General features: G+C 45.1%; 1 protein-coding gene across 1 annotated transcript in view; it reads left to right on the top strand.

Moving 5' to 3' along the window:
• LOC109314012 (vasoactive intestinal polypeptide receptor 1-like) overlaps nt 1–8,895 on the top strand; it is a 34,301-nt gene extending 25,406 nt beyond the window's left edge. Inside the window, exons 10-13 of the mRNA XM_019541320.1 lie at nt 813–904; nt 1,781–1,910; nt 3,891–3,932; nt 8,389–8,895. Of these exons, the coding sequence (XP_019396865.1) occupies nt 813–904; nt 1,781–1,910; nt 3,891–3,932; nt 8,389–8,577 (453 nt within the window). The 3' untranslated portion in view covers nt 8,578–8,895. The remainder of the gene's footprint in view (nt 1–812; nt 905–1,780; nt 1,911–3,890; nt 3,933–8,388) is intronic.
• The last annotated feature ends 5,482 nt before the right edge of the window (nt 8,896–14,377 follow it).

The following is a 14,377-nucleotide window of genomic DNA, read 5'->3' as shown; positions in this document are numbered from 1 at the left end:
AGGTTGGAAAATTTGAGAAAGGACCTCCTTGAATCTTTATGCTCCTAAAATACATTTAAAGATCTAGCTCCTACTGACTTGAAATCATGTTTCAGAATATGGTTTGGCAGAACAGTGTGGAATTGGCCAGTATTTTCAATTGCAGCACCCAACTATTAGTGCCTAAAACCATAATTGGGTATCTAGATCCAACTGGCTTGATTTTGGCTTTGAGTAACTAAGCTCCAAACAAAGTTACTGTAGAAGCTCAGCATCACCAAAAATGTGCTTTATACCAATGCAAGAAAAAAACCCAAAAACAGTGGATGCAAAAATTATCCGGAAAAAAAAACAGGTGTGAACCACCCCAGTGTCAGTTGTGTGTTGCGCACTCAGATTTATCTTGAGGTAGAAATTCTTGATTGGTGATTTTCTGCTCCCCTGCCCCTCCGGTGTCTGTATGCTGTAATAGCACTTACTGGAATAACTGGCTATTTCTTCACTCTGGATTTTATGCCACTGTGCAAAATGGAGTAATTTATGTCACTGTGCAAAACGGATATACATTACCCTAGAGTAAATGTGTTTTGCATCCAGGTTCTCAAGCCATGTTTTATATCGTTGCCTTGAAAAAAAGGATTTGTCTGCTGAATTTAATTCGACTTGGAAAATGTCGTGCCTATCATTGGCTTGAGTTCACATGAATTGAGTGGCAGGTTCTCAGTGGCAGTTGTTATACCTCCTTGGTCTTCGCTAGATCTGTGTGATGTGACACCATTTGAAACCCAGGCCCGAATGCTAGGAAGTTGAGTAGTTTCATCTTGTCTTTTCAGGTTAACTTCATTATATTTGTAAATGTGATCAGGATTCTAGTACAGAAATTAAAAACGCCTGAGGTTGGAGGCAGCCACTCCAGCCACTTTGTGTAAGTAATGCTATTTCCTTCTATTCTCTCTCTTGGGATTTGTTTTAAAGTGCAGCTTACTGAGAGGCGCAACATGGGCTCCTTTTCACTAGCGGGGGAGCGGTGGCCAGAAAGGAAATCCAAAGTATAGTCCCCTTCTCATTTCCAAGGTATGCATGGGTAAACGATGCTCTTGTTTTTTGGGTGAAACCTAAGACTCCAATACAAAGTCCTTTTGGTGCTAGGTCACCAATCAAGTTCAAGTGAAAGTCCATCTGGTAAAAAACTATAAACGGGATAATACTTCTTTACAGGTTCATTCTAAGTCACCTAAGCTAGCCACTTCTTGCCTAGTTCGCTGGAGTTTAATGAGCTCAAAATTATATTCTTTCCAGACACACAACTCCTCCCGTTCTGATTTCATTTCCTTTGCAAACCTAACAGGCCCATCCGGAGAGACTCTGACACCTGTGAAGGATATGTCCCAGGGCAGCTAGTGGCTCAATGGCTTGATAGAGCTACAGCAACTTGGCTCTTGGCTGACAGCCCAAATGATACCAAATGCATGTTTGATGTTCTCTATGGAATGAGTTAGTGATCTACATCCGTTTTGTAATGGATAGATGGCTATACCAGAAGACCAGCCTTATAAGTAGCACTGACTTGGCACCCACACCAGCTGTTGCAGGAGAGAGAAAAAAGATGGTAAAATCAGAGAGAGTGAATGTCCCAGTCGTGACTAAAGATAGTTCATCGTGTCCTTCTGACAGATCCTGACTTGCAAGAGAAAGGATAGCTCCGGTCTAATTCTGTCCGGTTCATGCGTTTTATTGACACACATTTGCACGTGCAGTATTGTAAAAGTGTGTTCTCTGTGTGATGCTTTTTGTTTTCTAGGAGACTAGCTAAATCCACGCTACTTCTGATCCCACTCTTTGGAGTACACTATATCGTATTTGCTTTTTTCCCAGAAAGCACTGGATTGGAAGCTAGACTTTATATGGAGCTAGGCTTGGGCTCCTTTCAGGTATGACAAAGGAAGTATTAATAATATTTGCCACTTTTATCAGCCCTCCCTAGCATGACTGAGCATCTTATTTGGTGTCATAAGAAGATAAGCAAATGGATTAGAGAGCCGCATGAAACTCCTTCCAGACAACAGTAATAATAGACGTTTAGGAGAAATACCTAAAAGATATGGTGGAATAATACCAGCCGTTATCCTTTACTAATAGTGCATCCACCTATTATTGTCAGTGTTTATATGTCATGCTTGTGGTTAGACAAGCAGCTATTTCTAAATGCTCAAGAAGCAACTTTGGACAGGACTGCTTGCTCCATCCTCTCTTCTTGCTAAATAGGTCCAGCTTCTCCTTGAGAAGTTGAGCTTGCTGTTTTTATTGCTTGGAGACTGTCTGACTCTCATGATCTCATGATGGAAATTATCTTTAAATCTGGAAGCTGAATCTCAAAGGAGAAGGAGGTATCCCGTGGGGTTCCCCAGGAGCCGGTCTTGGGTTGAGTACTGTTCAACATCTTCAGTAATCTTGTGGAGGATAGAGTTGAGGGTGCACTTGGGGAATTTGTAGAGGATGCCATGGTGGGTGTGGTAGCAGGCCCCTTAAAGAATGGGGTTAGGATTCAAGGTGACGTTGGGACATGTAGGAAAATGGTCTGAAATGAATTGGATGAGATTCAGTAAGAACAAGAGCAAAGTCCCACATTTAGGGACATATCAAATGCACAAGTACAAAATGGGGAATGACAGTCTATGCTGCAGTACTGTAGAAAATAATGTGGGCGGGACACCGTAGATAACAAGCTGAACAAGACTCAGCCATGTAATGCTGTGCCCAGAGAATGGTGCATTGGAATTAATTAACAGGAGTGTCATATACAGTGATGGAAACCTATTCTTTGACTCTGTTCAGCACTCCTGAGGCTTTTCTGCCAGCTCTGGGGCCAGTTGTAAGCACTGTATTTCAAGGAAGATGTAGATAAATTGTAAAGAGGTCTAGAAAACAGGCCATACAAGGAAAGGTTGGAAGAAGTGACACTATTTAAAAGAGAGGAATCTAGGAATTTGGTAAGTCTTTCAATGAAGGGGATGGTTATCAACTGTTCCGTGTTCATAGGGAATAGAAATAGTAGTAATGGGTTGACATTGTAACAACAGAGATTTTGGGTGCATGTGAGGATAGTTAAATATTGGAGCAGATTACCTGGAGAGGCTGCAGCATTTCTTTCAGTGAAAGTTTTTAAGTACAGGTTAGACAAATTGCTTTAAACAGAGATCCTGCCTTAAGCAGGACTGAATGACTTTCTGAGGTCTCTTCCAGTCCTATTTCTCTCTGATTCTATGATTAAACTGGTGCTAGACATGTACTGTCCAGATAGTGAGTATATTGCTGGGAACACATTTTATCAGATGCATGTTCTGCATTGGTTGTCTATTGTTTTATTTTGGGGGGTTTTTTCCCATTAAGAAGGATCAAAATAGAGATGGGCTGACAAAGCCTTTGCAGGTTGTTGGATTGTAGCTAGATTTCTGTTAAGTGATTAGGCTGATGATGATGTTTTACAGATTTGCACAGCTTTCAGGCAATCAAAATTCCTGGCATGGGTCATAAGGTTATGGAAAGTTGCCTCCTAAGTCACTTAGCGATACTTAAGACTTTTCCAACCTCAGCTGGTCCAAATCCTAGAGAGATGCTGTATGTGGGCACTTACCAAGACTTATACCATGCAAAGAGGAAGATATTGTACGGGAGCACTTACCAAAACTTATACTGTGCGAAGGGGAAGATGCTGTATGGGAGCACTTACCAAAACTTGTACCGTGCAAAGGGGAAGCATAAGATAGACATCTGGTACTTCTCCTATGGACAGTCAAACTGGCTTCGCTGCAGGCCTTCCATGCTCATGTTGTTCTGTGCTCCAAAGCCAGAGGTGCTGAAAGTCACCATGTTCAATATGACATTATTGACTTGTTATTTTGTTTTCCTAGGGCTTTGTTGTTGCCCTTTTATATTGCTTCTTAAATGGAGAGGTAAGTAGCAAGACCTTGCATCACAGGAGTCCTTTGAAACGCATAAGATTCAGTTGTATACCAGTTATGCCAAATCCCATTTCATTGCACTTTGATCTTCTCTTGGAAGCATGAAAAAGCCTCATCCATTTTCCCTCGTGTGCTTCTCTACCTCTTTTGAGTCCATATCATTTTTGTCTGCTACAGAAGGCCTTGAAGTAGTTTGTCCATATACTCTCCTATCATGAGGGGTCTAACAGGTACCCTCTGCATACACATTTTACCATTGTTTAGCTCTTATTTCTCCAAGGCAACCTGGAAATTCTCTCATTCACTGCTATGTTTCCTTTCATGTACTTTTAACATTACTAAGACTCTTGTATAAAATCTCCAGGTGACATTGCGAAATGCTATTTGTTTAAAAAGAGAAGGAACTCCAAAGGATAAAGCTCAGAGGTCTTGGTGGTTTTCTTGAGCTGTGCACACAGTTTAAGAAACCTGCCATTCATTTTGCCAGAATTTACTTGAATGAACCCAGAACTAATATTAAATATCAAAATTGGAGCCATAGGCAAATTTAGGTTCAGCTCCCATTCTGCCCTGGAGATGTCTAAGAGACACTTACACAGCCTTTAGGCACCCAAGTCACTAAATGATATCCCATTCCACACTACTCAGCAGCTACATAATTGAATACACATTTAGGGCTCATATAGATGTGTGCAGCGCCTGCTCCAACACGCTGGAAATCTTGCTCGATTAATTGAGTCTACCGGAGCACAGAAATTGAGGTGCTCCAGCAGTCTCCTGCATCACATGTATTGCCTTCCCTGAAAAAATGGCGGTGGGGTGCTTTGAAATAAAACACATTCAATAAGCCTTAGTTCAAAGTGCCCGACTGCCATTTTTTCAGCACAGAGATGCCAATGCACGTGATGTGCAGGTGCTTTATTTAGCGTGGCTTGCTAATTAAAGCACCCAGTGCTGCATACCAAACCACATGTAAAACTGCCCTTAGGCCCCTTGTGAGTTTCCATTTTGGCCTGAGAAGTTGTTAGGCAGTTAGATCTGAGCATGTGCAGTAATCCGTAAGTAAGCCAAGATGACCACTATGGTGTCCATGGCTGTGTCTACACTGAGGCCATGAATGCCACTCTCGCTCACCCGCCTACCCACCTCAGCCGCATATCTTCAAACCTGGAACTGAGGCAATGAGGACACTTCAGAGGTGGCCACTCGGTGCCTCTTGAGCGCTTTGTCTCTTAAGAGTTTGAGCCTGGTGTTTGGGAGAGTTCCCAAGTTGCATGGGAGCGTAGGGGTGGCGGGCATGGAGCAGTTTTCAGAAGCATGGTGACAATGTGAACATAGCATAACTTCAGATACACTTGATTGAAATGAGTTGCTAAATAAGGAAGAACAAACTCAGTATCATTCCACAATTCCTAAAGAGAAGTTGTGGCCACAGTAAGAGCCATCCTCCTCGCCTTTTGCCTGACAGTGCAAAAAGTGGGAGATCTGGTTTGTAGGCCTAATTCAACCAAAGAGAATTTGAACCCCTTCTACCATTTGCAGCTGGAACCCTAAACAAAAACACTTCAACCATAGTACCAGAAGTAGATTGTGTAAGAGGGAGGAGGAAGAAAAAGAGCAGCAATGGCCACAAAATGATTGAGTTCAGGATCCTGAGGAAAGGTAGGAAGGAAAGCAGCAGAGTAAGGACCCTGGACTTGAGAAGAGCAGACTTGGATTTGATCTGGGAACTGTTAGGCAAAATCTTCTGGGCGGTCAGTCTGTGGGATAGGAGTCCAGGAGAACTGGTTGTATTTTAAAGAAACTGTACTGAGGGTGCAGGAACAAATCATCCCACTGTGCAGGAAGACTAGCAAGTATAGCAGAAGACCAACGTGGCTTAGCAGGGAACTCTTCAGTGAGCTAAAACACAAAAAGGAAGCTTACAAGAAGTGGAAACTTAGATAAATGACTAGGGAGAAGTATAAAAGTATTGTTCAGGCATGCAGAGATGAAATCAGGAAGGCCAGCGTGCAATTGGAGATGCAGCCAGTAAAGGACACGAAGGGTAACAACGGTTCTGACAAGTATGTCAGTAGCAAGAGGAGCATCAGGGAACGTGCGGGTCCCTTACTGAATGGGGGAGGCACCCTAGTGACAGAGGATGCAGAAAAGGCTGAAGTGCTCAATGCCTTTTTCACCTCCATCTTAATAGGCAAGGCCACCTCCCAGACTGCTGCACTACTCAACACAGTCTGGGCAGGGGGTGAGCAGCCAACAGTGGTGAAAGAACAGGTTAGGGATTATTAGAAAAGCTGGCTATGGACAAGTTCATGGGGTGGGATGCGATGCACCCAAGGGTGCTGAGGTAGTTGGCTGATGTGATTGCAGACCCTCTGGCCATTATCTCTGAAAACTTGTGTCAATCAGAAGAGGTCCCAGACAATTGGAAAAGAGCAAATATAGTGCCCATCTTTAAAAAAGGGGTGGAGGAGGAGCCAGAGAATTACAGACTGGTCGGGTTCACCTCAGTCCCTGGAAAAATCAAGGAGCAGGTCCTCAGGTAATCCATTTCTAAGCACTTGGCAGAGGAGGTGATCAGGAAGTCAGCATACATTCACCAGGGGCAAGTCATGCCTGATCAACCTGATTGCCTTCTATGATGGGGTGACTGGCTCTGTGGCTGCAGGGGGAGTGCTATATGTGATAGACCGTGATTTTAGCAAGGTTTTTGATATGGTCTCCCACAACCTTCTGACAAGCAAGCTATGGAAAAGCAGTCTGGACCATTGGTTTCAAAGGGTAATAATCAAGGGCTCAATGGCTAATTGCCAGCCTATATCAATTGGAGTGACCCAGGAGTTCTTTCTGGGGCCAGTTTTGTTCATCACTGACCTGGAAAATGGGATGGCTTGCAGCCTCAGAAAGCTTGCAGATGCAGTGGGGAGTAGTAGATATCCTCGGAGGGTAGGGCTGGGATACAGAGAAACCTAGACATATTGAAGAACTGGACTAAAAGAAATCTCATGAGGTTCAACAAGGACAAGTGCAAAGTCCTATGCTTAGGACAGAACAATCCCATGCATCGGTACCAAGCTGGGGGGGGGGGGGGGGCGTAGTAGATTTTCTGGGGGATAGGGCTGGGATACAGAGAGACCTAGATATATTGAAGAATTGGACTAAAAGAAATCTCATGAGGTTCAATAAGCACAAGTGAAAAGTCTGCACTTAGGACAGAACAACCCCATCCACCGGTGCAGGCTGGGGGCTGACTGGCTGGGCAGCAGCTCTGCAGAAAAGGACCTAGGGGTGACAGTGGACAATGAGCTGAATATGAGCCAGCAGTGTGCCCTTGTTGTGAAGAAGGCTAATGGCATCCTGGGCTGTATTGGTAGGAGTGTTGCCTAGGAGGTGTTTTGGACTCCCCACTATAGAAAGGATGTGTACAAATTGGAGAGAGTCCAGGGGAGGGCAGGAAAAATGGCTAGAAGCCTGGTGCCCATAACTTATAAGGAGCAGCTGAGGGAACTGGGTGTATTTAGTCTGGAGAAGAAAAGATTGAGGGGGGATTTAATAGCAGCCTTCAACTATCTAAGGTGGTTCCGAAGAGGCTGGAGCTGGACTGTTCTCAGTGGTGGCAGACCGCAGAACAAGGAGCAACAATCTCAAGTTGCAGCAAGGGAAGTTTAGGTTATGAAAGTCTTTGACCAGGAGGGTAGTAAAACACTAACAGGGTACCCAGAGAGGTGGTGGAGTCTCCATCCTTGGAGGTTTTTAAGACCCAGCTAGACAAAGCCTTGGCTGGGATGATCTAGCTGGGTATGGTCCTGTTTTGGGCCAGGGGTTGGACTAGATGTGACCTCCTGAGGTCTCTTCCAACCTTGATGTTCTAGGATTCTCTCATTTTATGAAGATGCTCTTAGCCTTGTCTCATCCAGAAAATGGTGGGTAGCGCACTTTCTTGTGAAGTAGGTGATGCGATTTCAATCCCTCCTCTGATTCAGTGCGGTTCAGAATCAACACTCCTCAATTCCCAAGCAAGTTTCCTAACCACTAGGCCATGGGGCAGAAGATAGATGAGGCCTTTGAGTGCCATCAGCCATTTTCCAAAAGGTTGGGCTTTGCTCCCTGTCAGTTAAATCCCCTTGTTCAGGTAGACATCTCCCTGCTGACTGAGCTGTATCCCAACATGATGAAAGTACATAAGGCTGCCTACTGAAAGAACGGGACTACTATGTGTCTCCTTAGTGTAGGGTCACACTCATAAGACAAGCCATGTACATCTCAGGCAAATGGCAGCAGAGGCATAACATCTTAAGGTGGAGTAAGATACAAGCCTTAGTAGCCTAAATTTTTGCTATTTTTAAAAAAATCTTTGCCTGTACATCTAAGAAATAGTGTAGGAGAAACCGCATCATTTTCATGTTTTAATTCCTGAGCTCTGTTTCCTTTAATTCCCTTTCTGCAGGTTCAAGCTGAACTGAAGAAACGGCTGTGTAAGTGGCAATATCAAGAGTACTTGAACTTCACGTACAGAAAACGGACTGTATCCAGAGAAAACAGTCCTATTAACTATGTCACACAATTATCACTACTGGAAAAAATCAGCCCTAAGAAAAAAACACCCAAGTACCAGAATGGCATGTCCTCTGTCTGAGTGTCTTAAAGGAGGCTGAAACACTCCGATATTGTCTCCTGAAAACATGGACTGAGATGACAGTGCAGATGATCTGTCGGATCTTCATGATACTGTCCCATCTATGAGAACTTCTTCTCCCTGACACCATCTGTTCCTTTCACCTATTACAAAAAAAAAAAAAATTTGAGGCCAGATCTTTTCTTCTTCGAGCACTCAAAATTCACTCCCTTAGATACCAACTGATGTAAGGCAACGCTAGCACAGTGGGATGGGTCCACCGATTTCAGTTTATGCCATAAGGAAAGCTGCATACATCCTATCTACACTGGTTTCAGGGGTCTAGGTTGTAGCCTATCTAGACTATCTACAGTTGTATCTACACTAGCATTGTTCCAGAGACTTTGAAGTTACAAGGTGTGTTGTCTTTAATTAAAAACAGTTGCTGTAGAGAAACTGGCCACCATTTTCAAAACTGAATGGTATTGTTGAGATGGCTTAAAGGAGACTGCATTGCAGAAAATACTGTGGGCTGCTTTTCTAACTACCAGGTCTCCTGACAGTATCTCAGACTGGTATTGGGATTGATTAGTGATGTTTTCAAACCTTGGCCTAAGGTTTTTTTGTACTCCAGGGTGCAGAATGGAGGTGGGGGAGAAGGCTCATTAGCTTATTCTGTCTTTGCAATGTCGAAATACCTGGTTTGCTGAGGTTGCTAGTCTCTCTGCTCCCTTCTCACTTTGCTAGAATTTAGTGGAAGATTGTTTCCTACTCCATTCTTGACCGTGTTATCTGTGTTACTAACAAAACAGTAGGATCTAGAGCAATGGTGCTCAAGCTTTTGACCCTGTGGGTTAAGTGAGTAGCGTGGAGCCAGTTCGTGGGCTGCATTGAGCCCTATGCACCAAAATTTGACCCTGGGCCTGGCACACCCCCATATGTCAGGATTGCACCCCAGGGGCCTGGTGCCATCCCCTTCTGGCCCCCAAAAATGGGATTGGACCCTGGGGCTTGGCACTGCATGCTGGGATTTGGACCCTGGGGTCTGGCACCACCCCTGGCCAGCCTAGTACACTGGGATTGGGTGCCCAATCCTATGTGTAGGGCCCACGGCTTCCCACAGGTTTCGAAATGTGGCAGCCGGGCAGCCGTGCCACTATTCCCATCACCCAAATTCCAGATTTCTGGGGAGCCCTTTAGGCTGGATCTGGCCCACAGGTTGGGGTTGAGCACCCTTGATCTAGAGGGTTGGGGAAGGGCCTGGGAGCCAAACAATGCTAAACTTGTTAGCCATTTGGTGAAACCTCAGATATCTTCATTAATCTGTGTGCTTTAATATTCCCATTTGCAAAAATGGGGTCATAGTTTGGATGAAATCTTAAGATCCTTATTCAAGGCAAGAATCACAAAGATGAGAGTAAAGGGGGTGGACTCTTTATGAGAGCCTTCCTGTGAACTTCCCCTCTGATTGTTCATAGTGAGAGTTTATCCCTGCAAAGGAGGAACTGAAAAGCCTGGCTGCATAACTAGAAGATCTTCAGGAGCTATGACCACTTGAGAAAAGGACCTTTGTCTCCTTGGTTTGGAGGAACAAGGACTTAATGGTTAGGGCAGTAGCTTAAGCCCCAGAAAAACCTGGGTTTAAATCCTGCTCTGTCATGGAATTCCTAGGTCATCTTTGCCAAATCTGTTCAGTCCAGATTTTCAAAGGTATCTAGATGCTTAAATCCCTCCGCCCCTATCCACTTCGACTGTGAGCTCAGGTCTTGGACTAGATCCCTAGAATGATGTAGGTGCCTAGTGAAATCCATCCCCTATAGTTAGGGGGCTAGGTCTTCTAGACATGGGTAGTGCTAGATGTCTAAGAATGGTGTCTGCAAAAGGCAGAAAGTTGGGCAGAGAGCGGCCTAAATTAGGCAGTAAGAAATGATGAAGACGGGGGTCAATCACTGTCAAGATTGAGCTGCTTCTAGGCATGGCCAGTAATGGAGCCTTAAGTACCTAGGAAATTTTGGACATGTCTAAAATGCCCAACACTGCCTCCAAAATTGCAAGGTATCATGACTAGAAACAAGCCCTGCCCGTTTGCTCTGACTCTCCATGCACTAGATGCCAACAAAAGTAACGCCTAAAATTGGGAGTGGGATCTCCAAAGCCACTGCAGTTGAAACTTGTCTCAGAAGACCTTCTTACAGGATCCAACAAGATGCCCAGAGATTCATCTAGTCACCTCAATGCTGCTGTTTGGACTGCCCCAACTTGGTGCTCCTAACAACCCCCCAGACACCCTAGCTCTGTCTCCTTTGCCCCACCTGCTGTGCCCTGATCCTATGCTACGGTCTTTCACCCCACTTCAGCCGCCTTGTTGTGAATACTGCACAATTTCCTTCACCATTTTAGAGCAGAGCATGTTAACCCTGAGACAAAGTGGAGAGTGATATGCAAATTGATTTGGAATATGCAAACCAGTCTTTTAAACAATGAGCACTGAAGATCCCACTTAGCACAGCACAACACTTGGCAGCTATTATTACCACTTCATCCTATCAGTTCTCAGGCTGTGAATGGTTGCTGATGCCTTCCTCGCTACAGATGTGACAATGCTGAAGTGCGTGTAACAAAGGGAAGGGGGCAAGTACGGCTTTCTGTCAGTGTTTTGTGAGAAAAAAAGGGTTTTCACCCATCCTACAATAGAAAAGCGGTGTAGGTATGTGGGGGGCTACTGCCACCTCGTGGCATTTGTCAGCATCGAGCTAATAGTTGCTGCCTGCTAGAGAATAGTGCACGAAGCTATTACAAAATATCCACCAGGTAGGTACCTAGGGATGGAAAGCACTCAAGTGGACTTCCTTTGCAGGCAGTATTTCACCAAGAGGGAAGCTCCGTCTGGTAGGCTCAAGTGGGGTTTACATAAGGGCTTATAATGTGTTTTTCAACTGATTTGGGGTGGGCAGGTGGGTGCGCAATTACACAAGTTACAAGGGAAGGCATCTCATGTGTTTGCAAACTGAAGAAGACCTCCAACATAAGTTTACCTTTCCAAGTCAAGGGCTCGTTCAGCCTTCTGTGGCTATGAAGACAGAAACTTGGGAAGGAGCTACCTCCTGGAGTGGGCATCATGTGTTAAGATGTACCCATTAGGTTTGCAGGCTACTGTCACGATAACCACTTGGCAACAGTGCTGACACATGGAGGGTGGCATGGTCCTGTGGTGATGCAGTGGTTTCACGATAGGAGCTTACAGCAGGATTTTGTAATAATGCTACAATGTTTATGGTTCCTCTCATCCTCCCCCAGGCATTGACTTACCATTTTCAGTGTTCGTGCAGTTTCTATCCCCAACTAGAACAAAGGGAACTTGCTTTGAAGGATGGGGAATAAAGAGAGAGCACACCTGTCTCTACTCAAGAGCGTTGCTTTATTGGAAAGCTAAACATATGTTTAACTGGCATTCGGATCAGACAATGGAAATGCAAAAATGCGTGGAAATCCAAAAATGGAAATGCAAAAAGGGTGTAGGATAGACCCCCTAGCAACACTGGGCGCTTGTTCAGGTCTTCCACCAGCTCAGGTCCGTGATTTGTCACTTCCCCCTCCATTGACAATCATCTATATACAATTACCAAATCCATCCATTTTCAACCTGACTGAGTTTCTGTTAATGGAAAGAGTTGATCATGAAGACTCCCCTTTCTCAGCTAAGTGAAGAATTTATAACAAATACTTAACTAGTTAGGATGGCATCAGCTGTTAGCAGTTAGGTGTCAATGCTTAACGATGAGTGCTGCTCCTTATGGGAAAGGGTTTTACTTGCTTTGTTTGTGTGATTACAGTCCAAGACCTAAGTCAGTGCTTTCTTGTTTACCCCAGTAAAAATGTGGAAACTGGCTTTGCGAGCCTGTCTCTTCACAAGGTTATCCAAAAGTTGTTCCAACTTTATGTACTGGAGGATGCCTACAAGATGGAGGCACTTATGCCAAGGCTTCTAATGTATTCCTAAAATTTTTTTTTATTCTTTCATTGAAATTGCTGGGATGTGAGTGTTGCAAAAATTCTGACTTTGGAGTAAGGGCTGCACAGATGAAAGGGTCCAAAACATCGATGTTGGCCATCTTCTGGCCCTTTCCACTGAATGGATGTTACCCCAGTGCTGCAGAAAAGCAAGGCTGTCTGATCCAGCTGCATCCTAACACTGAAAAGTTCATGTATGTGTTACAGAAGTGGCACACGTTTATGATGTGTTGATATGCTGCACACTCTGGGCATCCATGTATCCTTGATGTAGTGTGCCAGGCAGTGCTGGGCTGGATCACGACATGCTGCTTTTTGGCCTGCTACCTCCCACAGCAAAAGAGGCCCACTCAAGTTTATGCTCATATTAGTTTTGCCTCTCATCAGAGCTCATTCATTTACCAGCTGAACCCCCTAAGAGAGGAACATAGAAGTGGAAAGGGGCTTCCTGGGCCACTGAGGCAGGTTCCCTGCATTCACTGACAGCCCTTGACCTGTGAATGCTCTGCAGTCACCACTTCAAACCCTCACCCAACAAACACAAAGCCAGAAGCACCAAGGATGCCCTGTGATGCTGGTGTCCAACCTTTGTGGCCTGCAGGCCAGATGAGCAGTGCTAAGTCCTGCTACAAGCTGGATCCAGTTCATGGGTCTGATCAGGCACGTGGCCCAGTTAGGGCTAATGCAAGTGCATAGGAATGGCCTAGCCAGGGCCCCATGTAGCTATGTGGGAACAAGGCCAGTTCCTTTATGCAGGGCTCATAATTTGGTGGCAGGGGAGCGGTAGCAGCATTAATTACCACTGCTCCCCCACCACCAAATTTTCAGACCCATGGGGAGACCTACAAGCTGGATTACATGCCTCTGCAGGCCAGGGGTTGAGCACACCTGCCCTATAACATGGCAAAGGTAAAGCAGGGGAGGTGAAGGCATGGCCAATACCCTGCCACTGCAATGACAGGGAAGTAGTTGATACATTTATGCTTAAAAGATCTTAAAAACCCCCACACAGCGCTTGGCAAGCTGAGTTGGGAGGGGCAGAAAAAAAAATCCTTCCTGTCTCCAAGTTTGGCAATATGCATGACCCAGAACAGAAGAGCAAGACCCTCCATCCAAAAGCCTCAGAGAGGTTTGTATTGCTTCCAGTTCAGGAGGTGGCATGTGTGATGCTTCAGCATGGCCCTGCCTGACAATGTGATATAAGGACATGGGTATTACTGTGTGTACCTCGATTAGGAATCATGGGTAGGATGTTGGGCTGTTCTAAGGAAAGGCTCCTATGGAGTTGGATTACCTGGCCTGTGGTGTCAGGCATCCTTGGGCAATAGCACCGGGGAGCCCTGTATTTCATCCTTCTCTGCAGCCAGGCTGTGGGCAGAAGATGTGGCTGGGGACATCCCTGTGTCCTGGTGGTGATTGATTGCCATAAGTAGGCTTTTCGGACCACAGGCGTTCAGTGCAAACTGGGGATCTGGCTTAGAGGGGCCTCTGGACTGGGCAGGGGTTGGTGCAAGGGTAGCGTAAAACTATCCACAGACCTTTGGGCAGAACTGCTTGGAAATCTCCAGAGGAAATACATGTTTGGATGAACAAAGCTAGTCATGGTGCATAAAATACTTCATTCAAAATACATTACCTTGGGTTTGAGGTACTATCTGCAAATCCAAGATCAGGTTTGACAGAAGCCTGAATGCATCAAGGTCAGAAAACCAGGAAAATAGATTTTCCTGGACTGTGCACACTCTGGGTCAGTGCTGTCTCTCTGGAATTAGTCACAGTGAGTCAGTAGAGGGGTGGGTGGGGGGAGGTT

Source organism: Crocodylus porosus, unplaced genomic scaffold (genome assembly GCF_001723895.1).
Source record: "Crocodylus porosus isolate Cpor-Errol unplaced genomic scaffold, CroPor_comp1, whole genome shotgun sequence".
Taxonomy (NCBI): Eukaryota; Metazoa; Chordata; order Crocodylia; family Crocodylidae; genus Crocodylus; species Crocodylus porosus.
This window is presented reverse-complemented; position numbering and strand designations above follow the sequence as displayed.